Source organism: Penicillium canariense (genome assembly GCF_028826845.1).
Source record: "Penicillium canariense strain IBT 26290 chromosome Unknown utg000001l_segment0_segment0, whole genome shotgun sequence".
NCBI classification, from domain to species: Eukaryota; Fungi; Ascomycota; class Eurotiomycetes; order Eurotiales; family Aspergillaceae; genus Penicillium; species Penicillium canariense.
In genome coordinates, this window is record NW_026622728.1 from 2,169,228 (window position 1) to 2,196,756 (window position 27,529).

The following is a 27,529-nucleotide window of genomic DNA, read 5'->3' on the forward strand; positions in this document are numbered from 1 at the left end:
CGTCCACCATGCGCCCGCAGAGAACTAGCAGCAACGCCAAGAAAACAAAAGGTGTAGAACTAACGGGTGGCATATGCGTTCATGTAATGCCTTGGGACTCCATGCCGCCCATCGTCGAATACGAGGACGGCAAGTCTACCAGGCCGTCTAGCAGCCAGTTCAGGGGGTCGAAGACCTCGTAGTTCGGTTCCATGAACCCACTTGGGAGTCCACTGAAACCGCTTCCTGGCGCTTGGATCCCAAGACTAGGCTGCGTGAGCATTGGCGCGGGCGCAAGACTTGGGTCGCCACCAGAAATCCCAGGCGTAGATGACTGAGTGCGGGGTAGGCCTATAGAGGAGGCGGCAGACGAATCGGCAGCAGAGTCCGGGTTGGTCGGGTTCTTGAGGTATGCTAGAGAAAGAAGTTAGGATGAACACTCTCATGAGCAGAATGAGATGGATCTGACCTTCAATATTCCGACCCTTGGTCCGTGTGTCTTCCCGCCATCGCCATACCGAGTCGAAGAGCAGAGACATGCTCATACGGCAGCGAACCTTCAGTCTCAAAGAATCATCAACATCGGTGGTGTTTGCCGCTGACCGCTGGGTTGCACCCCCAAGCCGCCACATCTGGGCAAGCACTTCGGCGAGACGTTCAGGTAGGTCGTTGCTAGATACTGACACGCCACGAATGGCCCAGATGGTTCGATTGAACAGATTCTTTGTATACTCCATATCCATGTGTGAGGAGAAGAAGCTCTTACTCAGCTTGAGAAGAGTACAACCAGCTGCGACCATCATCTGGTAAATGTAGTAAGGGGTATAGGAGAGAACCGGACCAACTTCCGTCTCCAGGTTCATGGCAACCTCGAGGAATGATGTGGTTGCGACGTATAATGACAGAAGACGCTCACGGTAGTCTTTCGTAGAAGGTTCATCAAAGAATGCAGAAAGATGCAAGTGGAGATTAGAGGCACGGAGGTATAGATTGGTTATGGCTAAGTCCACCATTAGTATAACACAGAAGCAATAGAGAGGGGTGATCTTACAATCATTGAGGACCTTTAACTGTTCCTCGAGCTCGACAAAGTCTCGTGAAAGAAACGAGATCATTGTATTCCGTTCTTGGTCGGTGGTTAGTCCAACAGGATCTCGTCGATTGCTGTAAAGAGCTTTGGTAATCTTGTCGCAAAACTTTTCAATCTCCAACCTAGGCCTGATGTCTGCAGGCAATTTAAAGTTGGGATCCAGTGAATCACTCGACAATGTCCAGTCGTAGAGCGTGGAAGGGGGCTGGCCATAACCAGTTGATACGCTAGGTGGAAAGAAGAATTAGATGGTGCTCTTGAACGTGGGAGGTCCATAGGTATATCATACCGCTGCGCAACAATATTGCAAATAGCCCAGGTTTGCACTTTATCCCTTAGCTCCTCCTCAATAAGCTCGACACGGAATTTGCTAAAATCCTGAGTATGCGACGGGCGATGAAGACCAAGCTGCATGGCAACCTGAACCATCATGCCACAAAGCATAAATGTCGGGTCTGTGGAAGTACTGCTTGTTGGAAATGGCCACGAGCAGAGCAGACAGAGGGCTTTCACAACGTGGTAGCTTTGGGGAATATCTGCCAATGTACTCCATACAAGGCGCGTGACAGGTCCCGCAAGAGAAGTCAACAGACCGGAATCACTTTGGTACCGTCGAGCACCGACGCTGATGATCGTCCAGAAAAGCAAAGGCGAGGCGGTATAGTAATCGCTTGGAGCCTGTGTTCGATTGAGGAATGGAAGAAATGGATGATAGTAGGTGAAAAACCTGTTGCGTATTAGTCTTGACAACCCTGCTCCGCTCCAAAGTGAAGCGATTTAGGGTATTGAAACCTACAGATTGAACAATTCTGTGACTTTCTCCGGAACCACCATGACATCTTCAATCCGCTTGAGCTTAGAGTTGCCGTTCCGCATGTAGTTGGTGCCATCGAACCCAGAACGCAAATCAAGTAGCGACGCGACCGCTTCCTGGGAGCCCATGTACTGATCTGCTGACGACATGGCCGAAGGCGTCTGGTAGACACCAGTGGGGCTGACCTGATTCATTTCCTGTTTGGGTGTGATTTGCCCTACTGATAGTTGTTGTTGTGGGTGAATAGCTGGGCTAGAATGTGCCGTGGCAATTTGCTTCCGCAGCTCGATGATCTCTCGTTCCATCTCGGCGTTGCGACTGCGCTTCCCCACCCGCTTGAAGTTAGACTCGATCTTGCAGTCGAGTTTCAGGCGGCGGCATCTGGAGCAATCGGACCAGGGGTCTTGAATGACGTCGCATCGAAGCTATACGAAACCATTTGAGTTAGCAACATAGATCAGTTGCAGAACTTGGGCCGAGCAAGCGCCACCAAGCTGTGTCGCATGAACCAGGATGACCACACGCACCTTCTGCTGTCGACATTCATTGCAGGCGCGCTTCACCGGCTGTCGTCTCTTGTCATCGCGCTCGTTATCCTCCGCGTCCTCAATACTCCCCGGGGAACTGTCCATCCCCGCCATGCTGATATTGCGCTTGCGACCGTGCATGCCATCGGCAGCGGCCATAGAGGCAGATGTATGATTGACCCCGGCCATTACGGGACTTGTGGCAGCTGACTCATTATCAATTTTTGCAGTAGGATTCGGGGCCTGGGCCTGAGACGCCCCGATTCCGCTCGACCGCCTAAAAGACGCCAGGCTGATGACGTTGATGCAACCGGGATCAAGGTTCCGAGCGGCTAACCGAAGGATTGTCTGTGCAGTGAGATGTGGAACACACAGGGAGGTTGTTCCGGCAACGATCCTAAGGCGTAGACACTTTTTCCAAACCCACGTTGATCCTTTCTTTCTCCGCACACGCCGTGGGTTGCAGACCCTCAAAGTTGCGCTGGTGAGAATGACTCAGCGCGGGGATTATCAGGTGACTTAGGCCGGACGAGACGCGGATGTAGCGTTCAGGCAAATACAGGCATCCAAACGACCGGACTTGCCCCCGACCTCCCCGGTGAACCAGATTTGAGGGTACGGTTGATTACCTTGATAGGGAAGCTAAATTCTAACTAACTTATCGGAAATTTCCATTTGTCATCATCTAGATACCAGTTGGGATCCGCATGTTCAGTGATTACAGTCATTGCTATAGTGCTGCAAGTACCAAGTACGAAGGACAAGACTGTGCTCACTACAGCACCGGTGATCCACAAAATGGAAGGTGAGTGGCTGTGGTTGACGAGCGGCAGATCTATTCGTCCTTGAAAATTTGAGACCTCTTCCTCGCTTAGCAGTTGTCTTCTACGAAATGACGTGACTGTCCCTGTGGGTCTCGATAGAAGAGTGACGGTTGCAAATCTGGCATACAGCCAACCAACAGTATCCAGAGATTTCGCTTCTAATAGTGTCTGACACTGGCCGGTCTTTGAGACTATTCTAGTATGTACTGGTTCTCGTCGCGTTCGCCGGGGCATGCTATATCAATTGAATCAAGTCAGAGGGCAAGAAAGGATCATTCGATCAATGGTGGAATCAAGGTTGCAACCTACAAGCTGCGTCTCACCATCTTGCCCAGTATGGAGCTGCGCATGATCTGGACGCTCTAGCGGGTGAGGACACTATCCCAATGGATCTCCGTTGTTCCAGCAGGCCTCCCATCCCAGGTGTTACTGAAAAAGATCAAATCAGGCATATGATACCCTTGCCCTAATGATCCACCCCCCGAGATCGACCCATCGTGTTTGCTGTATCTGGCAAGAAGTCACTAACCCTAGTTACGAAGGCGGATCGGCTCATCCTCTCGAAGAATCAGCGTGTCAGCATCCGGAATCACCGTGGCTTGACGGGAGCGACAAATGGCAGACAGAGGCATCGGTTGTTGATATGGCTGTTTCAGTCCTGCATTAGGTCAGACCCAAGACCGAGCTCAGAAGGAGGACCTAGGAAATATGTACTAGGACCAGTAGAACCAGGATAAAGGAAAGGCAAATTAGGCGGAGCAGGAGCAGGAGCAGGGTACTGTTGAGCACGCTCGTCGTAGAACAGCGTCCTACCACAGCAGGCGATACAAGTCACCCTGGAGAGTATTTTCGTCTTTGCCCTGGGTAGCTGGAGGAACCAGGCAAGAACAGTTGCGACAGACGGTCCTCTAGGGTGTTGCGAGCGTCGGCGACTTCCGCGCTTGCTCAACCACGCCATCTAGGTCAGCTTCTAGGGCAGATCGGAGACCCAGGTCCACCACCGGATTGAATGTCTCACGCAGGATAACCACTACCGCGCCCCTATCCTCAATAGCTTGTGCCGAAATTGTACGGGCAATTGGACTCGTCCGCATTGTTACAGATTATGGGCCATTCTGAGAGCAGCAGAGGGACCAGGCGGAGAGGGAGGGAGTGAGTTGTCTGGTCCACCTGCTCACAGGAACAGCATTAACTAGAGAACCTCTGTGAACAGATGGGCATGGATAGCAAACCGTCTTATCTGCTTGATTCGTCAGAAAGTCTGCATATTGCGTTGCTGTTCGTATCTAATTCCAGTGGTCTGGTCTCCTGCTGTCCGAAGCATATCCTGCATGAGTTTGAGTCCCCCTCATTGCTTTGCCCTATACTCCGTTAGTGAGCCTTGCCCGCCTATGAGGTCATTCAGGCCGACCGCCCAATCATCCCACCCAACGAGGGCCGCTGAGCCGCCCGAGGCAGTGCTGCCGCCAAACAACCGGGCACTTTGCGCCCGACTGCCGCGGGCCTCTTCGTGTTCATCAGTCCACTCGGTCCATTCACTCCATTTAACCCTGTCAGATTATCTACCCCAATATGTCTGTCCTTGATTTCGATCCGGCATCCCACCCTCGCCTCCAGTGGACGCGTCTGGTCGCGCGTGAATCCGTGGTTGGCCGTGGTCATCCGTGGGGCCCCTCATTGACCCGCCGGTTTTCCCCACCAGGTCATTCGCTATCGCGAAGCTTGAACTGATTGTTCAGCAAGGCTTAGCCAGGCGGATTTTCTAGTGGGCTTCTAGCGTCGGTCTCTTGCTGCTGCTGCACTGCCTGAAGTGACCTTGCAAATTGTCATTGGCTATTAGCTCCACTGCCCCAGGGCGTTGCGAGCATGCAGCATCAATTCCCCAAGTCCAATGGTACGGAAACCCTGCTGATCTCGCGGAGCCAGGGTTTGAGGGGGCGGTTGGGGTCATATCGGCGAGTCCCTCATCGGACGTCAGCCCGTAATTATAAATCTCCCCAGGACCCCTCCCGGATCTGCTAGCTCTGTCACGCTTGCTTCCAAAGTCCATGCCTACCGACAATCCACTATCTACGATAGTGTAATTGATACACTGACCTTCGGTGAACTGTTACCATGGCTGGGATCACGGACGACAAGTCCAAGGTAGCAGCCATCAACGGCACAAATGGTGCCGAGGCGGCTCCTGATAAGGCCACTGCGCAGGCCACCGAGCGGCCGCCCTCATACAACCAGCCGGAAGTTCTACTTCAACTACCCCAGCTAAACCTCAATGAGGTGGCCATCAGTGCGACTACTCGCACGGTCACCCGTGACCAGGTTGTCGCGCATCTCAAGTTTCTGGCTGTGCTCGCTGATCTGCGGGACTTGATTTCGAATAATGATGGTCTCTTTGGCCTCTTCGACTCCGAGGCCGACAAATACCCCGACTCACTGAATGAGGCTCGCGCCCGTATTCGAGAGAAGCGGTGGGCCGTGTACACGGCTCGCGCTGTCGACCGCTATCAAAAATGGTGGTCGACTTGCCTCCCCATGTCACGACCGCATGCCACCATGCTGGATTTGGAGATGCAGAACTATGAGGATATCGTTGATTGCGAAACTCTGATTTTGTGGAGCGTAGATAATATGCCCCCTCTTGGTGAGTCCGAATCGGAATCTTACTGTTTAGGTGCCCACGCTGATCAAGGAGCTCCAGATATTTTGATGGTCTGGCATTCTCATATGCTTAACCCGAGAGACTTTCTCGAAGATTGCATCCGGTCGGGCAGGATGAGCACCTGGAGGACTGGATTCCCGTTTGCTGCCGTGAATGCCTGCATCAACGATCGCACCTTGGAGTACACCGTATCCGAGGAAACTCAAAAGCTGTTTGAGCAGCAGCTTCAGTTGAAATGGGACAATCTACATGATGCACCCGGCAAGGATCTTGAATGCCCGCGCTGTGCAAAAGTCAACACTATCCTCTGGACGGAAGGGGCCATCGGGGAGTCGGTCAAGGAAGCCTTCAAAAACAGCACTGGTTTCTCGGACCGGTCCTTCGAGATGACCTGCAAGCATTGCAAGTATCCCATCGACCATGGCCGCCTGAGAGTGGCCAAGTTCCGGAGTGATCTCATCAGACTGCTTCAGAACAATCGACCCATGCCAGGATCCATCTACAATATCAACGGCGTCCCTGAAGGACTGCCCAAGACGAGAAACCAGGTACTCCACCGATATATGATGTTCCCGAGCCGGCTGATGGAGGCAGTGGGAAAGGACCTACTCGCATTCACCGACCCTCGAGTGGACTGGTGCAAGAACATCGACGACCTCCGCAAAGAGCTCGAGGTCAAGCTGCGCGACCGAAAGGTACTGACAGTCGCGCACGCCGGCTTCTTCCGGGGCGGCGTCCGACCCGGCGAGAAAGTCCACTTCCGGCGCATGATGTCGCACTACTGGGAGAACTTCAGCCCTTTCGCCCTCGACCTTGTCGGAGCAGTGATTCGCCAGGGAACGTTCGTCCAGAAGATGGATAACATCGACTGGCTGCACTCGCCCACGGTCATGGATACCGCCGACCGGCTGATCAAGAAGTACCAGGTCTTCTTCGAGATCATGTTTTCCAACCCGCGGAACATGGCTGTCCCCACGCTGGACGTCGATCTGGCCTGGCACACACACCAGCTTCAGCCCAGACAATACTACAAGTGCAGCACGCGGCACACAGTGCGAGCAATGCGTATCTTCATTGACCACGACGACAAGATCGACGAGAACAAGCTCTCCGAGGCCTTCGAGTGGACCAGCAAAATGTACCGCCGCGCCACGGACGGTGGCATCTACAGCGAGTGCACATGCTGGTACTGCGAGGCCACGCGCGCACCGGACCTCTACGACCGCATTTTCAGCGTCGGCTCCGCGTCCCGTGCCCGTGACAATGCCGACACTCTCCACGACCGCGCAGATATTTCCTCCGACCCGGACAAGAACCCACACATCTCCGCACACAACGCCGTGCGACCCGCCACTCGGGCCGCCGAAGATCCCCGCATCGGCCAGCTCCAGCGCATTCGTCTGCACCAGAACTACGAGAAAGCTGTCCGGCGCGCCGAGAAGCGTGGTCGTAGCCGCTCCGATGCGAGGAGGAGCGAGGATGGCGGTTACGCGCCATACTACTACGCCCCCTATGTCTGGGGCTACCCGATGGTGGTGCCCTTCTACGGGCCATACATGTGTGACCCAGGCATCAGCTCTGACTCCTATGCGTGCAACCCGAGTTGCATGAACGTCAGTGCCGGTGGCGTTGGTAACTGTTGCTCTGGGACATGCGGCGGTGGTGTGGCAGCTGGCTCTTGCGGTGGTGCTGGTGGTGTTGGCTGCGCCGGCGGTACCGGGGCTGCTTGTGGAGGCGGAGGAGGAGGATGTGGGGGAGGTGGAGGAGGTGGGTGTGGAGGTGGAGGCGGCGGTGGTGGTGGATGCGGTGGTGGTGGCGGTGGTTAAACTGCATCCCAGCCCAAATTGCGACGATGAATCCTTCTTTCTTATGACCCATAGTATCCTCGATCCCACATCTTCACCCCTTGCTGCTTATTACTTGACCTTCGATCTATTTGCTATTGGCCCTGCTAGTTCTTCAGCTTGTTTGTAGAGAGTGCACCCTGGTACTTGATATTTATGAATTCAGATGACTCCAATCAACCTACGATCTCCTCCTGATATCCTCTCCTCCCGTATATCTACAGATCCAAGAGCCGGGCTCAGTAGGCTGTGCGACGTATACCGCCTGAGTAAAACCGCAACTACGACAAGGTCGGAGACGAAATTGGCAATTTTGATTGATTTGCATTCGTCCGGGTCATATAATATCTAACTTCTAACGAGGGTATCACGGTCCGTAGATCAGACTCATGCAAAGACAACACTACATGACAATGCACTTATTTCGTCGTTTCCGCTTTCGCTCCCGAATAGTATGTTCGTTCCAATCCTCAATGCGCCTCCGCCACTCCTCATTCGCAGGCGGCGGCAAGCTATTTGGTTCTGTTGATACCCGCCGGCGGAAAGATCGCTGTCTTGCAGGGATCTGCGCCTCGTCATCATCTTCGGTGAGATCCAAGGCGTTGCCGTAGGGTTGTGGGATATGGAGGAGATTGGGGGAAGAGACGGAGTAGGAAAGATAGGATTCGCCGAGCAGGGTTGCTCCTAGGGTGGCTTGTTCTTGTTGGGTTAGGCGTTCAACTGGGTGGAAGGCTAGGGTGGGGAGTGGTTGGAGAGAGGGGAGGTTGCTGGTAGCGACTGGAGGGATTGGTATGGCTGCGTTTGCGGAATCTGGGCGAGCTGGCAAACGATTGCTCTGCGCCATATCGTCGTTGTTGACAAGAAGTTGTTGCGGGAACTGAGGGACATGGGGTACATCTGAAGGGGCTCGCTCCAGACCAGGAGCTTCTCGAGCGACAGGGGAGGAATCTCTTCTACCTCTTCCGGAAACTCTAGCGCTAGTAATCGACCCGAGTCTTTGGAGAAGCGCAGATTGCGGCCGTGGACGATCCGAAAATTCCTGTCTTGCCACACGAGTGGTCTGTGCTCGCAGGACTGGCTGAACAGGATCATCGACGCGGGTTTGGCGAACTGTAGGCCCGCTTGGAAGAAGAGATCTCCGCAAATCCTCCGGCAAAGGTTGGTCAGGCTCGCGGGTGTAAGGTGGAGGCGGTGGCACCCAGTTATCCGCGTCACTCTCATGCGGGATTCGACGACCTTGAGTATTGCGATATCGCGGATCATAACGGCCTCGCGTGGACGCCGCCGCTGTAGCAGCTCGGTGAAGTGTGTCGCGAGAACGGGGCTGTGTATTGTCATACGGGACGTCGACAACCTCGCCACGATTTGGCTCGTCTGGAGACGTCGCAATGGCTAAGCTATTGGGGCGCAGATGTGAGATCGCGTTCTGACTTGCAGTTCGGCGAGATTCTCGAATAGGCGTCCGTGAGGGTCGTTGAACGAGAGACGTTAGTGTCGTCGGGTCGGTATCCCCACGATGCAAACGAGTCCGCCGCCTTTCCAACTCTACTTCGGTGTCTAGCGAAGAGTCCGGTTCCATGAGCATCATTGGCACGATCTCTCCTACTTCAATATCAAGCTCGGTCTCGTTGCCATTTGTAGTCGATCTCTCAAAGTCCAGGATGAGTATCCTCCCACCATCCACGGGGATATCTTCTTCGCCGAGTATTTGTGGACGCACGCCACCAGGCGCCACAGCAACAAGCCGACGTCTTGGCTTTCCTGGATTGGTACATCGTACCCAACGAGCGGATGTGATTCCAGGCATATCAGTTATTCGCCGGCCACGGACCAGAGCCTTTTGGGATTGTTCAATAATTTTCTCGAGTTGGGCTCGGTTGTCATGAGGCACTAACTGTCCCTCGCTGTGGTGATTACCACAAAGGTGAGCGTCATTGGGTTCTTCTGCCCCGGCGGCTGGCGGAGTAACATCAAGACGTCCTGGCACTCCATATATCCATATTTCGGAGTTTTGAAATCCTAGGGCAAGAAGCTCCCCAGCATTATCCGTAGATGGAAGCATGATCGGCAACGTCTCCCGCAATTCATCTGCCAAGAATGGGCTGGCAAAGTATACCCCACCGGCATTAATGTTGTCGACTTTGATTGCTCGAAAAGCCCCGAGAGCACTGTCATATCCTATGACCCAGCTATCGTCTGCTTCCTCATGACCGTTTATCAAGCAAGCATGAGTAAATCCAGGGGCTGTTTCGGGAAAGAGAATTTGTGTGGTCCACATGCGCATTTGTAGTTCCTGTGGCGATACGTCGATCCCAATGTCGGTGTAAAAGGGAGCTGTGATGGTGACGATACCACCTTGTCCATCATCAAGCGGCGATCCAAGCAACATGGTCCCATCAAGAGAGAAAGAAAGAGCATCGACGCGGGGGCAACGCGCTGCTCGGCGTTCCGTGGACAGAACCTCGTCTCCCACAGCATGGACCTCAATACAGCCCTCGAAGGACAAAGCCAGGACACTTCCCGTGGGTGAGAATATCAAGTCTCTTGGGGCATCATTAAGTGTGATCGTTTGGAAATGCTTGGCCTCATCATCAGAGAGTCGGTAGATATTGACCCGGTGTGTGGAGGATACGACGGCCAGAAGGGAGCCATCATCCTGAATGGTAGCACCTAAGGGTCGGCGGCGGGTTTTCAATTCGTACTTTACAGTTACTCGTTCTATGGTCAGATCGAGCACGACAATTCGGGACGAGCTGATACAAAGAACCATTTGACCATTTGCTGAAAACGAGAAACGAAACACTTCGCCGTGGGGAAAGGCAGTGGACGAGCTCATTGAGCTTGAAATCAATCGAACCAGAGTACAGTGGGGCCGCAGAAAGACATCAAAAGCATTCCGCCTGATTTCTTCCAGGAATTGACGCTTGAGGTCTGGCAGGCTGTCGGTTTCGGCAGGCGCGGGGTTTGCCCCTCTCGTCCACGTAAAGGACGGGCATTGCGATAAATGGTAGGCGTACAAGGAGGGAGACTCTGATATCCGCCTCCACTGTCGATTTAGCAAAGCCAGAGATGCAAAGATATTGGCGTCGGCGGCGTAAAGAATGCTACGCCGGTTGGGTTAGGAGCCCTGAATGCCACATGGCCTTGGGAAATGCCACCTTCCACCAAGAGAACCCACTTACTGCTCGATTACACTTGGAGGCAGCCGATCAAAGGCGCCAGTCTCTCGAGGGATCGGGGCCTCCTCCTCCATGATCACCAGCGGTTCCCGACATGCGGAATTGGCGCTGGCATCCGAGTTGGAGATGCCCTTGGAGAGAGTGGCTGTGCTTCCCAACCTCCTTCATGACGCCCGTCGCGTCGATTGCCGATAAGTTATAAATAGCTGCGGCACGTGGGGCTGACTCAGCGTCCCCCCTCATCCAGTTTAGTCTCTTTTTTCTCTCTGTCGGGTCTATGATCGCCGACAATCTCGCAGTCAAATGTCACCGGTCGCGTGAGGATGAGCAAGATGCAGAGCGCAACATGAAGTATAATTCGCCCTAACCCACGGTTGCGATTAACCTCCCCCCTGGCGCCCGTCGCATTCGGCCGCGTCGTACCCCTCACTGTACCCGACCGAGATCGGCCGACTCCGAAACCCCCGGGAACTTTTCTCGAGATCGTTTCCCCATCCCCCCTGCTGTTCGGCACCTCGTTTTCGGGTTTGCGAATCATGTCGCCCGCAACCCTTCAAGTCAATTCCAATTCGAAGCTGCCGTCGCCCGGGTTCAGCGCCGGCTCGCGACCCTACCGCTCACACAAGGTCCGCGCTTGCGACCTCTGTCGCAAGCGCAAGTCTCGATGCACCGTCGATATCCCGGGCCAATCTTGCCTCCTATGTCGCGTGCAGGGGGCTGATTGTCACTACCAGGAGGAGCCGAACCCGGACTCCTCGGTGTTGAGCACAACGGAGACCAAACCGTGGTCGGGAGCGCAGCCGGTTGAGCCGGTGTCGGGCAAGAAGCGCAAGCGCAGCCCTGATGGACTGCCCACCTCCCGTCAGTCAACCAATGGACCTAGTCCGCAGGGGACGACAATTTCGTCCTCGGGACGCCGGGGAAGTGATGCACGGCGGAAAGATATGGACGACCCGCACAATGAGTCAGTTCTCATTGTCGGGCCCATGGTTGCAGAGGATGCGCAGGTCATTGAGCAATATATGCCCCCTGAGCGGTCCAGCCTGTCCGAAGACGCGAACAGTCATCCATACAATATCTACTCCAGCGATCCACGGAAGCCTGTGCTCTATACCACCATCTCGCGGCGGAGGAAGGGTATGCGCCGCGGCGTTCCACCTGGTGAGAATCAGAAGGAAGTCCTGGAACAGATCCTAGGACCATTCAAACATGACCTTGTCAGGCTGTAAGGGCAAAGACATATGCTTTGATATTTTTTTCGGGCGCTAATTGCGATTGTTATTAGCTTCATCGATCGTTTCAACGTCGCGTTCCCGATCTTCGATGGCGAACAGTTCTGGGAGTCTTATATTACCGATGGTGTAGAAGATCCGCCGGCTGCGCTTCTGTGCCAAGTATACTCGATGTCCCTCGTGTACTGGAACCATACACAGAAACTCTCGTGCCATCCAAAACCCGACGTTCGATACGCGGTAAACATGACAGTGGCTGCTCTGCACGAAGAGTTCTCGGCACCTGGTCTGTCCACAATTAGTGCCGCACTGATTGATTTGACGGGAAGACCTATCTTCTCGATGACTGGAAACGCCATCAGCTGCGGACGCATGTTGTCTTTGGCCAACTGTCTTGGTTTGAACCGCGATCCGAGTCATTGGAAGCTCTCGCAGCAAGAAAAAGATCAGCGTATTCGTCTTTGGTGGGGTGTCGTAATTCATGATCGCTGGTAGGTCACGCTGCGCAACCATTTGCCGCCAATGATGATTCTCTAATACGTTCCACAGGGGAAGCTTTGGTCACGGTGTACCGCCACAGATCGCCAAATCCCAATACGACGTACCGCTGCCTACTGTTGACGGCTTAGTTCCGGCGAGCCTTCGCACCACTGAGCGTGTGAGGGCAGCGCACTGCCATATTTCTTTGTGCAAATTAACCGAAATCCTGGGCGAACTGTTACCTTTGGTCTATGGCTTGCAGGCAAAGCCCGCACGCGAAAGCTCCAAGAAGCTGAGGCAGATTCGGACGGATCTGGATCTTTGGGAGGACTCGCTTCCCGACTGGTTGAGAACACCAATAAACGGCCGTGGCGAGCAGTTATCTGCGTCTAGCAGCTTGCAGCTTGCTTTCTTGGCGGTCAAAATGCTTGTCAGTCGAGTGGAATTGAATGTAAGCTCTTTCTATACTAACAAATATCTTGCTGGCAATTTACTCACATATACGCTATAGGAGGTCAACAACGCAGAGACCGACAATCCCGAGGCTCGTCGCTACTTTCAGACCGAATGCCGCAGATCAGCAGAAGAGATCGTGCGGTTCATTACCTCCCTGCGGAAAGATAACTTCAAGGAATTCTGGTTACCATGTAGGTCTCACATGTGTTCTTCACCCCATTCCTGGCATAACATAACATTCTGACAATTTCCGTAGATAGCGCGTTCCATCTGACGTCTACGGCCACGCTCCTTGTGCGCTGCGCTTTCGAAACAAACGACAGTGAAGTGGCGCGGTCCTGCCTGGCCAACGTTGAGACCCTGCGTAATGTGCTACGTCGTGTTCGTGAGGAAGAAGACTGGGATGTGGCTGACATGTGCCTGGACCACTGCGAACGAATCATGCACCGTCTACCTGGTACTAGTGCCGCTATGGACCAGACGCTTACTGCAGCGATAGCTGACAATGGGTTGGTCAACCCAGCCGCGATCTCATTGCCCGAGACTCAAACCAATAATGATATTGTGGATGACATGATGTCCATTTCGAATACGTTCGGAACGATGGATGGCTTCCCCTTCGACATGACAGGTATCTGGGATGTCTCCGTGTTCCAGGATGTCAATCTGTCTTGAGAAGGGGACTTAAATCCACTATAAGTTAGATTTCTTTTCTGGCCTGTTCATAGGTTCTGTTTTGGGGGCAAGCAGGCGTGTATGTTAGATTACCATTTTTGCAATGTACAGTGGCGTTCCATTAGTTTGAAACCCTCCGATTTGACCGCCTTAGCCTACCGCCCACTACATTCGGCTAACCGCCCCTGACCACGCTGCGACACGCTAAGTATAACGCGTCTCTTTTGTTATTTTGAAGCTATTCACACGCTAATAATGCCTCCTCTTCGCACAGGGCAGCAATACGATGCGCCGAATAGGCACCCAACCGTTGCCGCACGACGATCTGGCTACCAGCTCGCCCCCTACGAGCGTATCAAGATTGTTGAGCTAAAATCAATTGGCTGGACATACAAAAAGATCCACGAGCGCTATCCTCACATTCCAATTAGCACGATGAAGACGGCGGTGGCTAGATCTAGCCTAAGAGGGCCTACCTAAGAGACACTTCCTCGGTCTGGCCAACCGAAGAAGCTTAACGAAGAGGATAAAACTAAGCTTCTTAACGCTATCGACGAGAACCTACGAGTTAAATACGACGACCTCCTTGCAGCAGTCGATAATAAGGTTAAACGTACATCGATTTAGAGACTCCTTCGTGAGGAGAATCGACGAAAATGGCTCGTACTTCAGCGACCGGAGCTTACCGAAACCTACGCCCGATTACGTCTCGAATAGGCCGAACGAGTGTAAGGCTATATAACAGATCAGTAGAGGAAGATCTTTTAGACCGACGAATCGACGATTGAGAGAGGTAAAAGGGCTCGTCGCGAGTATACCTTTACCCGACCGTCCGAGCAAATCGCTGCGCAAGATATCGACCTAGTATCCGTATATAAGGGTATTAAATAGATGTTTTAGGCTGCTTTCTCTAGATCTAGTCGACGATCCGGGCTTATATCACTCTTCGGAGACCTAGATTTACCTCGGGGAGGTGTAAATCGGTAGGTTATCCTCGAATTATACCAACGTATACTTCTAATATTAATAAATAGTATCGAGGGTGCTATTTTTCAACAAGATAACGCCCCTGTGTATACTGTACGCGTCGTAAGGGAGTGACTTGAAGAATAAACGTTCGAAATTATGGCCTGGCCACCCTATTCGCTAGATCTTAACCCGATTGAGAACCTTTGGGCGCTTCTTAAGGCCAAAATCTATGATATGTATCCGGAGATCAAACTTATGCCTGATAACGAAGAAACCTTAGCGTTTTTAATCGCTGCTGCGCAAGAGGCTTGGTCAGAGATAGATCTTTCTATATTAGACAATTTAGCTATAACGATGCCTAACCGGGTGAAGCAGGTGCTTGATAATAGTGGATGGTATACTAGTTATTAACTAGTCATGGAATGCGAGGTTTTAGTGTGGCAGAAAGGGTGGCAGAAAATTATATAATCAAATGGGAGGGTTTCAAACTAATGGAACGCCACTGTATATACCCAGAGGATCCAACGCGAAGTTGGACCGTGCAGATAAAGATAATTTCAGTCTATCAGTCTCAGTTTTTTTCATATTAAAGCATCTGTCCAAATTTTGTACATGGAGAATCACGAGAAACAAAAGAATCGGACACCAAACGCTATTTTACAGTCGTTCCGAAGGTGAATGAATGCTCAGAACGAACCCAAGAAACCATCTAATGACCTGCCCCTTGCCCGCAAATGACAAAAACCAAACCCCAAAGATGATGAGTTGGGAGTGAATAATAAGAAGCAAGATCCAGGAGGAGTCTGCCGCTGAATCCCAGCAGGAGCCGCTTATTGCTTGGAACCGCCACCAAACATACCCGTGAAAGAGCCCTTCATGCTCTGCATCTGCTCTTGGCGAGCTTTCTCCTCCTCGGCCGCCATCTCAGCAAGCCACTTCTCGCCGTTCTCGCGGATCTCACGGTCGATCATCTCATAGTTCTTCTGGCCGCGCTCGCGGATCTGATCCCAGAGCATCTTGCCCTGGGCGAGGCCCTCCGAAGGCGACTGCTCGCCACTCATAGTCTGCGACTTCAAGCCGAGAGCAGAGGCCAGGCTGCCCATGCCGATGGAAGGCTTCTTCTTCTTCTCTGCGGCGAGCTCATTCTCGAAGCGCTCACGCATGGCCTTCTCACGCTTAGTGAACTCCACGGGGATCGAGGTCCCCTCGAACGACTTCAGCACAGGGCGAACATCCTCCACGCCCATGCCAGCAAGGTACTCCAGGAAGGGGATAAGCGCAACCAGGGTCTTGTCCTTGGGGTCACCAGTCCACTTGTCCAAAACGATGGCGTTTTCGGGCTGCAGGCGGGCGTGCTCCTCCTTGGTGTCGATCAAAATCACCTTGGACAAGTCGCGGTTCAGATAGGAAAGATCCTAGTGATATGGGTCAGATGAATGCAATTGAGAAAGTTATTTGGGGGGTGACCATACCTTGATATATTCTCCATCTTTGTAGCGGGTAGCCTCACGGAAGAGGGGCCAGCGGATGATACGATAAGGGTCCAGTTTCCGGAGAACCTGGTCGGCCATCATACTTGGCACACTGGTGAACAGAACAAGCTCGTAGTACTGGTTGAGATAGCGGAGGAAGTAGTCGACGCCAGGGCGCTTCGCAACACGCCATCCGTGCTCGCGGCTCCACTCGCTGTGGACAAGCAAGTCCTCTAGGGAAAGAACCAGAGTATAGGGCTGGCGCATGGTAGGGTCCTCGTCGGGAAGCAGCTTCGGGAAAGCCGGATCCTTGTAGTAGCTGGTGAGGTCGCCCATACGAGCCTTGATACGGCTCCACCAAAGACCGGGGCTCCAGCCGGAGGGGGTGTCTGTGTGAGCACTCTCTTCCTCTTCAGTCTCCCAGTTGCGGCCCAGGTAACCCATGCCAGCAACACCGGCAGCCAACATCAATGCGTACATGATGTTAGCCATGCGGGCCTTGCGGCGGTCGAGAGAGGTCTCGTATCCGCCCTTAGGGATATCACCGCCCCCACGGCCAATGCCATCCTCGCTGTAATCCTCTGTTTGGGTGTGATCCTCGGTGATGTTCAGCGGTCCCTTCCTCGTGCGGCCTTCCAGCTCTGCAGCCAACGTCGAGGGAATACCCTGGGTCAGGTCGGGTAGGGGCTTGTTGGGAGTCTGCTCCGCTTCAGGCTATAAAGTCATACTGTTAGATTGGTTTGTTTTCATTTTTGTTTCCACCTTGAGACAGGAAACGGGTGACTGGTGCCTGATAGATAGCTTACAGCGCTGGAAGACTCGGACACTTCGGCCTCGGGCTTCGTCTGTGTATCAACCTCGGGCTGCTCGGCAGCATCCTGGTTTTGTGAGGCCTTCTCGGCAGCCTTGGGCTTCGTTCCCTTGAGATCCTTCGCCTGCATCGACTCAGGGAGCTTATAGGGGATACTGTCCTTGCCCTTGGCATACCACCGGGGTCGCTGAGCGGACAGGGCGGACACCCGGACGGTAGAGGCGAGGGCGTTGCGCCTCGCAAGAGGCAGAACGGCACGGCTCAGCATGACGGGAGAGAAATATGATTAAAGATAGGCAAGAAACAGTGCACTCATGCCTTGCACTCAGCGCTTGGAATCACGTCCTCGGCTTCGGGACGAGATTCCTGCAGAAAAGTCGGCGCGCGGTGGATCGGGCGGTCCAGACAGCCCTGTTGCGCAGTTTCTTTATCTGTCGCCGCGTCAGATCTCCCTTTTTTCTTTTTCTTTTCTTCTTCATCAATATGAAAGTTGTACCCAGACATTAATTTGACCCTTCAAGCACTCCTCATGCATGCCGGGTTGTATTAGCTGGGGAGACTAAAGAAGTTTTCTTCTGAACCACTCCAAGAGCCGCAGCGAAGGCCTCCTCTGATGCTGCAGCCCCGTATGTGGATCACATTCTTTTGGTGATTTTTCAAATCTCATCTGTCTTGTTCGGCGTTCGAGTTTACTCTCCAGGCGTGCAAGATCAGCGGCGGAGTTGCAATCCATTCCGGCCCTCAATCTATGCTAAGAATACGAAAACTATGAATTCCGTGTCAAATTCCAACCTTAGTCCCGTGCCGCGTACCTGCTCATAGATCTTGCCCCTCGCCGTTCAACCTTGGAACCTTCCCTTCCACCATGCGCCTCAAAAAATCACAAAGGGCCGAGTTCTTCGAGGATGATCTCCTTGAAGAACCAGCGCCCGTACGGCTTCCGTCAAAACCCTTCCGTCTCCTCGATCTACCATCTGAGATTCGTGAGCGCATCTACCATTTCGCCCTCTTCACCCCGTCGCGGAAGAGCGCCCTGAAAAAGAATGGGACCGTGGGGGCATCCGCGAAGAAAAGCAAAGCCTTCTCCCCGACGTCGCACCGCATAGCGTTGTTTCTGGTCTCGCACCGCATTCACGATGAGGCCAGTTATTATTTCTATTCGACTCAAATTTTTCGGCTCTTCCCAGTGCAGGACTTCGCGCGCATGCCGACCGTCCGCCAACTCCCCCGTCGCCACCGCTCGTCGGTCACCACAATCGAGTTGATTCTTGGGAATAGCTGGACGGCGCCACCGCGAACATGGACGGTGAATCAAGGCTTGGGTCTGCACGACATGACTCTCACACGCACACTAAAGGTGTTTATAGAATGTGATCCCTCACAGCCGATTTTCGAGGGCTTCCGCATCTCCAAGGAATACTATACCGAGTTTGCGGGGAGGCTCATGCGGCAGGTCTTGGAGCGGCTGCCGGGCCTGGTTCAGGTCGAATTCGATGCCTATCCCTCAGTGCACAAGAACGGGTCTTTAATGAGTCGGCTTTTGCAGGAGACTCGGGACGCTCAGAAAAAAGTGCTATGGGGCCCAGAAAGGGGTTGGGTAGACGATGAAGATGATTATGATGATCCGGGAGAGGATCCAGCAGACGCTGCCATTGATGGTTTGCGTGCCCGCAACCCAGACATTGATGTGTTGACTGACTCACTGCAAAATGTGAGTCTGGAAATTGAGACCGTGGCATCCTAGACTGCGTTGATGTTCAAGACGTGAGATGATTATGATATATATTACATTGCGCGGCGTTATAGACTTGATTTAGCTATTCAATCCTCAGAATGCAATACTTGCCCTGTAGGCTGCACCTAAATAGTGTAGAGGTACCTAGGCTTGATTTTTATATCTTGGGTCGGAAGAGCCCATCCAATGCAGCGCCAGGCAGGACGAGAACTCGATTTTGCCTAGTATCTAGTACCAAGAGGTAGTGATATGCCGTATGATATCGCGAAGAACACAGTATTTCATGATCAGAGCGTTTCTGTAGGTTTCATGCGCCTTCTAACCCTCTAAAGTTCCTCATCCACGTCCATAGATGCACCGTTGGCACCATCCTTGCCTGGCGCCTGCCGAGCCACAGATGCCTCCTTGTCGATCATCTGCCTCGAGACAGCAACGATGTTGTCCTCGATCAGTTGCTGGCTCACGTCTTCGATATCTGTGGGTTGGGGATAGTTAATGTTTGCAGCATCACAACGGAGTTTCGGGTAGACATACGTTTTTTAGGGTCAACCTTGCCCACATATCTCGTCTTCAGCTGCTCTTTGCTCAATTCGGTCTCTTCCTTCACTCGTTTCTCATAGCCTTCAGCAAGGATAACAAGCTGCTTCATCTGGTCCACGTTGTGCTGGCCCTCCTCATGGAAGTCGTTCATCTGCAGAGCCTCGGTCCACACGTGCTTGTGCAAGTTCATCAACATGTTCTCCTCCAGACCCGTCTTCCGGTAGTTAATGGCGATGCTGTAGTAGTGGCGGTTCAGACCGTGGATGAGGGCCTGGATCGAGGGCTTGTTCAGGTGACCCAAGTTGGATGTTGTTTGACGGGGCTCCTGGCCCATGACGACAGTTTGGGGCTGGATGAGACGGAAAGCATCAATTACTACCTTGCCCTTCACCGACTGAATTGGATCCACGACAACAGCAACGGCACGGGGAGTGAGCTGCTCAAACGATTGTTGGGTGTTGATATCGACGGAGGAAAGCCAGCAGCCGAAACCAGGGTGGGAGTGATACCAGCCAACGACGGTCTCTGGCCTATTTGAGCAAGAAAACGCTATATATCAGCGCAGCTCTTCGGCACCCATACAGCATATGTGGTAGCTTACCGTCCAGTTTGTCGGAGCATCTCCATCATCTTGGTCTGGAACACGGGGTCCACAGCCTCGACACTGACACCTGTACCACTCTGGGGCATAGCGAAAACATCCACTACCCGAACTGTATACTCATCGACAAACTCTCCAAGCATCAGGCCCATGACTTCCATCGGCACACCAGCACGGCCGTGTCGCAACATCTTCAACAGAGCAAGGGACGAAATATGGACGGTTTCGGAGTTATCGATCAGGTTCGGAGTGTCCTATGTCGAGACGCCGTTAGTCATACGTGCCATAGGTAATATGATGCTCGAAAGGCAGCTTATAAATAAGCGCAGAAGCTCGAATAGAGAGAGGGACACATGGCGACACCGAGGCCGCCACCCTTATGACTTACACCACCAGGAGCACCACCCCCCATTCCAATGCCTTGGGCGGCCTGCAGCATTCTATTGATGCGGTCCATGATGGCTGGAAGCAACTAATCGAGTTGCCAGGACGGAGGGATAAGAGAGATTGATAGCTTCCCAGTCGGAAGCTCCAGCAAGGTCGTAGTGGCTCAAACGAATCGGAATTTCGTCACGGATCAGTCTGAAACAAGAATCAGGAGCAAAGCCACAGATAAATGTATCGATGCTTAAACAACCGATCAAGGAAGCAGGGAAGCGTTGGCGTGTTGTTTGGTTGATGAAACAGTCAGTTCCCGGAGCTTGACTGACGAAGGCGGTCTGAATTTCTGCCGGCCATGGCTCCTTCCCACGCGGCGATCGATTCTCTCAACCCTCTCCCGTTCTCTGTCCAAAGCGCCGTGAGCATGTCAAATCTGGCCTGCTGTTGTGTTTGAAACATTACGTGAACCGTCACGGTGGTCTCTGGTGCTCTAGTGTGCGTGCCCTTCCGTGCTCCGAGGGTACCTAGTCGCCATTGTCTCCCCTAACCCGCATACTTCCTTTCCTCCACCCTCTTCTTGATTGAGATCTTCCCAAACCCTGCTGGCACTTTTGGCCAATCTCTCGCCTTTCAACGCGCAAAATGGCCGCGGAACCCCTTTCCAATGGCGTCGGTGCCAACAACAAGAAGGTGGCCTACTTCTACGACTCTGATGTGGGCAACTACGCCTATGTCTCCGGACACCCCATGAAGCCTCATCGCATACGCATGACCCACAGCTTGGTCATGAATTACGGCCTGTACAAGAAGATGGAGATCTACGTAAGACTTCCTATATCCCGCTATGAGCCACAGAAAAGCGCCCATTCTAATGCGCAAACCAAACAGCGTGCGAAGCCGGCTTCGAAGTACGAAATGACCCAGTTCCACACCGATGAATACATCGACTTCTTGTCAAAAGTGACGCCAGACAACATGGATCAGTTCTCGAAGGAGCAAAGCCGATACAATGTAGGTGACGACTGCCCGGTTTTTGATGGTCTGTTCGAATTCTGCGGTATCAGTGCTGGTGGCAGCATGGAAGGCGCTGCGCGGTTGAACCGCGGCAAGTGCGACGTCGCTGTCAACTGGGCTGGTGGTCTTCACCATGCGAAAAAGAGCGAAGCTAGTGGTTTCTGCTACGTAAACGGTAAGATGGGATCATATTTTCATGGAGATGTGCTTCCTCGCTAACCTTTTCATTAGACATTGTTCTCGGCATCCTCGAGTTGCTTCGATTCAAGCAGCGCGTCCTCTACGTTGATATCGATGTTCACCATGGTGATGGTGTTGAAGAAGCGTTCTACACCACAGATCGCGTCATGACAGTCTCGTTCCACAAGTATGGCGAATATTTCCCCGGTACCGGTGAACTCCGTGATATTGGTGTCGGCTCGGGCAAATACTATGCCGTCAATTTCCCTCTCCGCGATGGTATCAACGACGCCTCCTACAAGAGCATTTTCGAGCCTGTGATCAAGAGCGTCATGGAATGGTACCGCCCAGAGGCTGTGGTCCTTCAGTGTGGGGGTGACAGTTTGTCTGGTGATCGTCTCGGTTGCTTTAACCTCAGTATGCGCGGACATGCCAACTGCGTCAACTTCATTAAGAGTTTCGACCTGCCGACTTTGATCCTCGGTGGTGGTGGTTACACCATGCGCAACGTTGCACGTACCTGGGCCTTCGAAACTGGTATCCTTGTCGGAGATAACTTGGAATCTGAGCTACCCTACAACGACTACTATGAGGTAAGACTCCTCTTGATACCTTCTTATGTGGGCTAATCCACTGACACGGGTTACTAGTATTTCGCTCCCGATTATGAGCTTGACGTCCGTCCCTCGAACATGGACAATGCCAACACAAAGGATTACCTGGACAAGATTCGCAACCAGGTCGTTGAAAATCTCAAACGCACGGCCTTTGCGCCGTCGGTTCAGATGACTGATGTACCGCGCAATTCCCTCCTGGATGGCATGGATGACGAAGCCGATGATATTCTCGATGACCTGGATGAAGATGAGAACAAGGACAAGCGATTCACCCAGCGCCGCTTCGATCAGTACGTAGAGAAACCTGGGGAGCTTAGTGAGAGCGAGGATGAGGAGGAGAATGCAGCCAATGGTGTCCGTCGTCAACCCGGTGCTCTTCGTCGCCGAAACCAAGCCAACTACAGAAATCTTGATCCTGCAGACTCTGGCCTCGACAGCGGCATGGCTACTCCCCTCGAAGCATCCTCAATTGCCGACAACGAAATGGATATTGCCTTTGACTCAAAGATGGCAGATGCCCCAAGAACTGATCCCGACACGGCAGCCACTGCCAATGACCAGGATACCCCAGTGGCTGATTCGGACCGCATGGTACTAGAGGGAGAAGATAAGGGTATGTCTGCAGCCGTGTCTCAGCAACCATCTCCTACGCGCGATGAAGATACCACAATGGAAGACGCCAGTGCACCAGCCACAGAGACTGAGCAGTCTGGTGCAGCCGAAACTCAGGATGAGAAGAAACCTGAGGCATTCCCTGCCGCTGAGGAAATATCTAAAGCACACCTGTCTCCCTCCGGGGCCCAATCGCTTTCGAAGGAGTCTTCAGCACCCGCAGTAGAGGGCTCTGCGCAATTCACGCCGGCTGGCGATTCCGAGGAGGCCCAGGGAGCACCTGCAGCGTCTGTTGAAGAACTGACAACGAAGGAGGAATAAACTGGCTGTGATACAAGACAACAATATCGGATCTAGGCGCAACGGACAATGGGCAGTACGGTGTTATCGGTTTGTCGGCATGCACGCATCTTGCTCAATCACGGAGGCTTCGTGTCTCTCTTCGTGGAGAAACGGCGAAAACGGTTGTTCCATAAGTCGAGAGTCGATGTTTCATCGTCTCTTTGATCGAACGTAACCAGACAGATCTTGAGGCTCAAATCCGATGTGATCCCGGAGTACGTCGTTCTAAATGGCTGGGAAGGAATCGGTTGAGTGCCTTCGATCGCGTCTGTTCTGTTTTTCTAATTTATTTTCTATTTTACGATTTTATTTGGACAAGCAAATGAAAGAAAGCTTTGATTCTAATCACTCCATGTCATTGGGATCTTCTCTTATAGTCATGCTGAATGGACTTGTAAGACCACCAGGTTTCAAACTCTCACCACTCACAATGGGCGAGTGGCTTCATTTTACATGACATTGGCTGAAAAACGTCTTGAGATGTTCATCTTCGCGAGTGGTCCACAGGGGCAACAATCCTGTCCCCCGTCATCGAGAGACGGCGCATAGATCTAGTTTATATCACGTGACTTTAGAGCTCACATCTCGATGACATAATACACGGGTTCGAAGGCCCCAAAGGGGACTAGCGCTAGGGCAACCCCAGCCGACCAATCGGGGCGGGGCCAAGATTTTCCTCGCCCACCGACGCACTAAGCGAGGCGAGAAAGCACCGTGGACGTTTCTTCGACTCCCGACCTGACCTTCTGTCGCCAACCCTTTTCGCCTATCCCGACAACCCCGATACTCAGCCATCATGTCTAAGAGAGGGTAAGTCTGACTGCCCTGCATTCGACCCGAAGGACCAAGAAACCACCCGGGGAGAGTTTTCGTGGAGGATCTCGACGACCGAATGTGCAACATCTTCAACATCGAATATCTCGACCTGGGAGGATGGACGACACGGGTGCAATGCAACAGAGTGAACGAATGGAATCGCTGACCTGTATTGTTCAACAGTCGTGGCGGTGCCGCCGGCAACAAGCTGAAGATGACCCTCGGTCTGCCTGTGTACGTTCCGTCTTAACCTTGATATTTTCCCACGCCGTGCCCTCGTCCAGTGAAGCTTCGACAACCCGCCCATAGCCATTCGTCACGGTCGAAACGATGCTCGCCAGCTCTACAGCAATCGCAAAACTCGCCATGGAATATCGAACAGACCACGACGAATTGGCATAGGCGGGAAAATATCGAAATCATTGGACGGGGTCGCTAGGCATTGGGATACTACGAAACAAGCAACGCAACAGAAAACTAACGGTCTCGTTTCTTTCGAACAGCGGCGCCGTGATGAACTGCTGCGACAACTCCGGTGCTCGCAACCTGTACATCATTGCCGTCTGCGGTATCGGTGCCCGCCTGAACCGTCTCCCTGCTGCTGGTGTCGGAGACATGGTCATGGCCACCGTCAAGAAGGGAAAGCCCGAGCTCCGCAAGAAGGTCATGCCCGCCGTTGTCGTCCGCCAGAGCAAGCCCTGGCGCCGGGCTGACGGTATCTACCTGTACTTCGAGGACAATGCTGGTGTTGTAAGTGGATGATCCTTTTTCACTGGAGAGTATAGATGGTGTGTTGGGACATGATTCGAGCTGGTTCATCAGAATCGACTAGGATCGTGCCTTCTTCATACTTCTCTACGCGACCAGTCATCTTGATTCTCCGCTGCCGTGTACTAATCATCATTCTACAGATTGTCAACGCCAAGGGTGAGATGAAGGGATCCGCCATCACCGGCCCTGTCGGTAAGGAGGCTGCTGAGCTTTGGCCCCGTATTGCCTCCAACTCTGGTGTCGTCATGTAAAGAGTTTGAAAACCGAATAAAACGAACAAAAATTCAACGATACCAAAACCTGACTCCTTGGGACTGGGAAAACGGGGTGCATTTATGGCATATTGTGGAGAAAAGAGGCAATGGGAGAAGTGGGGGAAGGTCCATCTGACATGACGAATTCCACCTGTGTTATTTCGAGCCGGTTTTTCTCCCATTCGTGTTTCTTCTCTTTAAACACTGGCGACTCTCGGAAGTATACTGAAAAATACTACCTTTTCATGACAATTTCCGGTGCTTTGTATGTGGAGGAACTGCGAATGTGAGGCGGGTTTGCATAGAGCTCCCCTTTATCGGCCTCGCGGTACACTCGTGTACTTTCTTCTAGGGCTCTAGGCGGATCCATGATATCCGATGACCTACCGCGAGAGCTGTTGTCATGGGCTGATGTAGTCGTATTCTACGTAGAACTGGTAGCGGTCACAGCAGACTCTTCCTATACTGGAGCTGCTTTGCCTCTATCTGACATATCCATAGCGGGCTTGAAGTACTCATATGATTTGACGAATAAGATTTGCTGCTCATCTATATGCGCGATGTGAATTTCTAAAATCATCTGGCTTATACGTAGGTATATGGTACAAGAAAAGCGAATATACATGTCGTCCAAACGCACACCATCTACCCCTTATTTCTTCAAATCATCATGGCCACGGGCCTTCCGAGGCGTCCGTCCCCTTGGGGACTTATCGACACACTCCTGTCCCTTCAACGTTGGCGGATCCAAGCACGCCGTCTGTGCTGTGCTGGATTCACCAGCCCCCAGCAACCCAGCAATGAACCAAAGAAGTCCAACAATCAACGTCACCAAGACAAGCACATGCACTGCCCACCAGATATGCTGCACACCAGCCGGGCATAGTGTCATCTCATAATTCCACTCGCCAAGACTGGTATCGAACCAAGCTGAGAGAAGGCCGGCATTACCACCAAACTCGCCCATCATCGAGCGGAGGGTTACCTCGCGGATGGAGGGGGTATCGGTGGTTCCTGGCCTGTACTTATTATAGCGTTTGGAGGCCCACTTCCAGCCCTGAGAAGAGTCGTCGGTTCCTTGCTCGCCCTCGCCTTGATCTTTGGCGGTATGGTTGATATAGTGGATAATGTCGCAGCCGGTATGGTCGTGGCCGGTGAGGATAAGCCCCTTTCGGCCATAGCCACCGTACGGTGCATTTTCATCGCCATTCAATCCGAAAATGCCCTGCAGGATTCCAGTTGCACTGACATGATCGCTGAGGTGGTTCTGCTCTTTCAGGCCACCAGCCTTCCAGCGCGGAACACCGTCCGGTCCGCTGTTGTCGTCGTCTTCATGGAAAGTGAAATAGGGCCCGTCAGTGCAGACACCATCTTCTTTGTGCATTGGAAGGTGTGTAAGAAGCAGGGTGAACGTTGACCGGTCCTCAACTGGGTAGAGGCGCTTGCTAATCAGGTCGTTCAGGTAGGAGTAGCTGCGGGTCTGAAGGTCCGGAGACAAAGCAGGCGTGTCGAATATGAGGGTGTTTAGGTTAATGAGATGCAATGTCGGCGTGATAACCGACTGATTAGATGCATTGCCCCCGCGCGAAACCGGGGGATGCTGGAAGCGGATATCCCAATCGGCGCGACCAAACTCGCGCTCGAAGCGGTGCATTCGCGCCTCGCTCACATCGCCTGCGTATCCAATGTCATGATTGCCGGCGACGTTGATTATGCGTCTCGGCCATGCTGGGTCGGCGTCTGGGCCCAGGGGCTCCAATTGCTGCTTGGTATTTCCTTGGTTGCCAAGAACACCACCTGTCCAGGTAATATGATCGTCCACGCGCTCTCCACCGCGGAACACTCGCGTCCAATATCGCTCGCTGCGCGACGAGAACTCTGCATCATCAATCCATTGGCTCCCCAGAAGGTCCCCCAGCACCGTCGTATGCGTCGGCCGAGTCCACCAGAACAGGGTCCGGTAGATGTGGGCGAGATAGTAGTCGTTGCCCACCAAATCTAACTGTTTCAGCGTTGCCCATAGGGACCGTGGTATATCCTCGCTAACGAATGACCTCACCCCCATTGTGATATTCCCCAGGACGTTCGGATCCAGAAGCGCCTGCGGGAGCGGCGTAGCCGTCGAGGCTTCGGCCACAGCTCCCTGGACGGCACGCCAATGCGTGCGCAGACGGGGAACAAGCTTCCAATCAGGCAATGGCAGGGAGGTATCGCCCTCAAGCTGGGGGTCTGCAAGAACTAGCAGCCGAAAGATGGCCGGTTGGGTGTCCGACGCGACGTCCGGGGTGCGGAGGTGTTGGAGGAAGGTGTTGACGGCCACATTATGCTGTATCTTATCGAGGACCGAGGAGCTTTGGGGACTTTTGGACGAGACTCGAGACAGTGGGAAGCCACAGCCATTGAAAACCGGGTAGAGGTATAGGTAGACGGAGGCCGCGAGTGTGAGCGGGAGAAGGAGCGCAAAAACGCGGCCGAGTAGGGCGCGGAGGGACATGAGCGTCGTGGATCAAGGATATTAGAAATCCTTATCAAATAATAATATACAGCATATTGAATATAAGGACGAAGGGAGAGACGGTAGGTAGGTAGGAACAAGGGTGAGTTGAGAATTAAGGGTGATAGGCAAACAGCCGAAGCCACCTCCGCGGCGCGAGA

The 27,529-nt window shown here is 53.0% G+C and overlaps 10 protein-coding genes across 10 annotated transcripts; 5 read left to right on the forward strand and 5 right to left on the reverse strand.

Annotated features, from left to right (window-relative positions):
• Positions 1 to 79: 79 nt before the first annotated feature.
• Positions 80 to 2,599, reverse strand: N7482_000751 (putative C6 transcription factor (Leu3); the record flags this gene model as incomplete). Its single annotated transcript, XM_056682876.1, has 6 exons — positions 80 to 393; positions 449 to 979; positions 1,031 to 1,296; positions 1,359 to 1,796; positions 1,866 to 2,308; positions 2,411 to 2,599. The coding sequence occupies 6 exons, from the start codon at positions 2,597 to 2,599 to the stop codon at positions 80 to 82; spliced, it is 2,181 nt and encodes a 726-aa protein (XP_056546482.1).
• Positions 2,600 to 5,349: 2,750 nt separating this feature from the next.
• On the forward strand, positions 5,350 to 7,935 carry N7482_000752 (uncharacterized protein; the record flags this gene model as incomplete). The annotated part of the gene is made up of 2 exons (XM_056682877.1): positions 5,350 to 7,525; positions 7,904 to 7,935. 2 exons carry the CDS (start codon positions 5,350 to 5,352, stop codon positions 7,933 to 7,935), a joined length of 2,208 nt encoding a protein of 735 aa, XP_056546483.1.
• A 205-nt stretch (positions 7,936 to 8,140) lies between these two features.
• On the reverse strand, positions 8,141 to 10,990 carry N7482_000753 (F-box domain protein; the record flags this gene model as incomplete). Its single annotated transcript, XM_056682878.1, has 2 exons — positions 8,141 to 10,841; positions 10,920 to 10,990. The coding sequence occupies 2 exons, from the start codon at positions 10,988 to 10,990 to the stop codon at positions 8,141 to 8,143; spliced, it is 2,772 nt and encodes a 923-aa protein (XP_056546484.1).
• A 462-nt stretch (positions 10,991 to 11,452) lies between these two features.
• N7482_000754 (putative C6 transcription factor) lies at positions 11,453 to 13,759 on the forward strand (the record flags this gene model as incomplete). Its single annotated transcript, XM_056682879.1, has 5 exons — positions 11,453 to 12,141; positions 12,202 to 12,639; positions 12,698 to 13,079; positions 13,140 to 13,275; positions 13,341 to 13,759. The coding sequence occupies 5 exons, from the start codon at positions 11,453 to 11,455 to the stop codon at positions 13,757 to 13,759; spliced, it is 2,064 nt and encodes a 687-aa protein (XP_056546485.1).
• Positions 13,760 to 15,558: 1,799 nt separating this feature from the next.
• N7482_000755 (protein translocase subunit TIM50) lies at positions 15,559 to 17,279 on the reverse strand (the record flags this gene model as incomplete). Its single annotated transcript, XM_056682880.1, has 3 exons — positions 15,559 to 16,143; positions 16,201 to 16,914; positions 17,007 to 17,279. 3 exons carry the CDS (start codon positions 17,277 to 17,279, stop codon positions 15,559 to 15,561), a joined length of 1,572 nt encoding a protein of 523 aa, XP_056546486.1.
• A 597-nt stretch (positions 17,280 to 17,876) lies between these two features.
• On the forward strand, positions 17,877 to 18,755 carry N7482_000756 (uncharacterized protein; the record flags this gene model as incomplete). The annotated part of the gene is made up of 1 exon (XM_056682881.1): positions 17,877 to 18,755. One exon carries the CDS (start codon positions 17,877 to 17,879, stop codon positions 18,753 to 18,755), a length of 879 nt encoding a protein of 292 aa, XP_056546487.1.
• Positions 18,756 to 19,072: 317 nt separating this feature from the next.
• Positions 19,073 to 20,344, reverse strand: N7482_000757 (proteasome regulatory particle lid subunit RPN11; the record flags this gene model as incomplete). The annotated part of the gene is made up of 4 exons (XM_056682882.1): positions 19,073 to 19,221; positions 19,281 to 19,816; positions 19,888 to 20,141; positions 20,276 to 20,344. 4 exons carry the CDS (start codon positions 20,342 to 20,344, stop codon positions 19,073 to 19,075), a joined length of 1,008 nt encoding a protein of 335 aa, XP_056546488.1.
• Positions 20,345 to 20,910: 566 nt separating this feature from the next.
• rpdA (histone deacetylase RPD3) lies at positions 20,911 to 23,012 on the forward strand (the record flags this gene model as incomplete). Its single annotated transcript, XM_056682883.1, has 3 exons — positions 20,911 to 21,457; positions 21,514 to 22,055; positions 22,113 to 23,012. 3 exons carry the CDS (start codon positions 20,911 to 20,913, stop codon positions 23,010 to 23,012), a joined length of 1,989 nt encoding a protein of 662 aa, XP_056546489.1.
• Positions 23,013 to 23,725: 713 nt separating this feature from the next.
• Positions 23,726 to 24,887, forward strand: N7482_000759 (60S ribosomal protein uL14). Its single transcript, XM_056682884.1, has 4 exons — positions 23,726 to 23,843; positions 24,033 to 24,083; positions 24,353 to 24,599; positions 24,761 to 24,887. The coding sequence occupies exons 1-4, from the start codon at positions 23,830 to 23,832 to the stop codon at positions 24,869 to 24,871; spliced, it is 423 nt and encodes a 140-aa protein (XP_056546490.1). The 5' UTR covers positions 23,726 to 23,829; the 3' UTR covers positions 24,872 to 24,887.
• Positions 24,888 to 25,526: 639 nt separating this feature from the next.
• On the reverse strand, positions 25,527 to 27,368 carry N7482_000760 (uncharacterized protein; the record flags this gene model as incomplete). Its single annotated transcript, XM_056682885.1, has 1 exon — positions 25,527 to 27,368. One exon carries the CDS (start codon positions 27,366 to 27,368, stop codon positions 25,527 to 25,529), a length of 1,842 nt encoding a protein of 613 aa, XP_056546491.1.
• Positions 27,369 to 27,529: the final 161 nt, after the last annotated feature.

Excerpts from the sequence above, each read along its gene's own strand:
- N7482_000759 (XM_056682884.1), top strand. Across the intron at positions 24,084-24,352 it reads ATGACCCTCGGTCTGCCTGT|CGGCGCCGTGATGAACTGCT; the intron begins GTACGTTCCGTC and ends TCTTTCGAACAG. Across the intron at positions 24,600-24,760 it reads TCGAGGACAATGCTGGTGTT|ATTGTCAACGCCAAGGGTGA; the intron begins GTAAGTGGATGA and ends ATCATTCTACAG.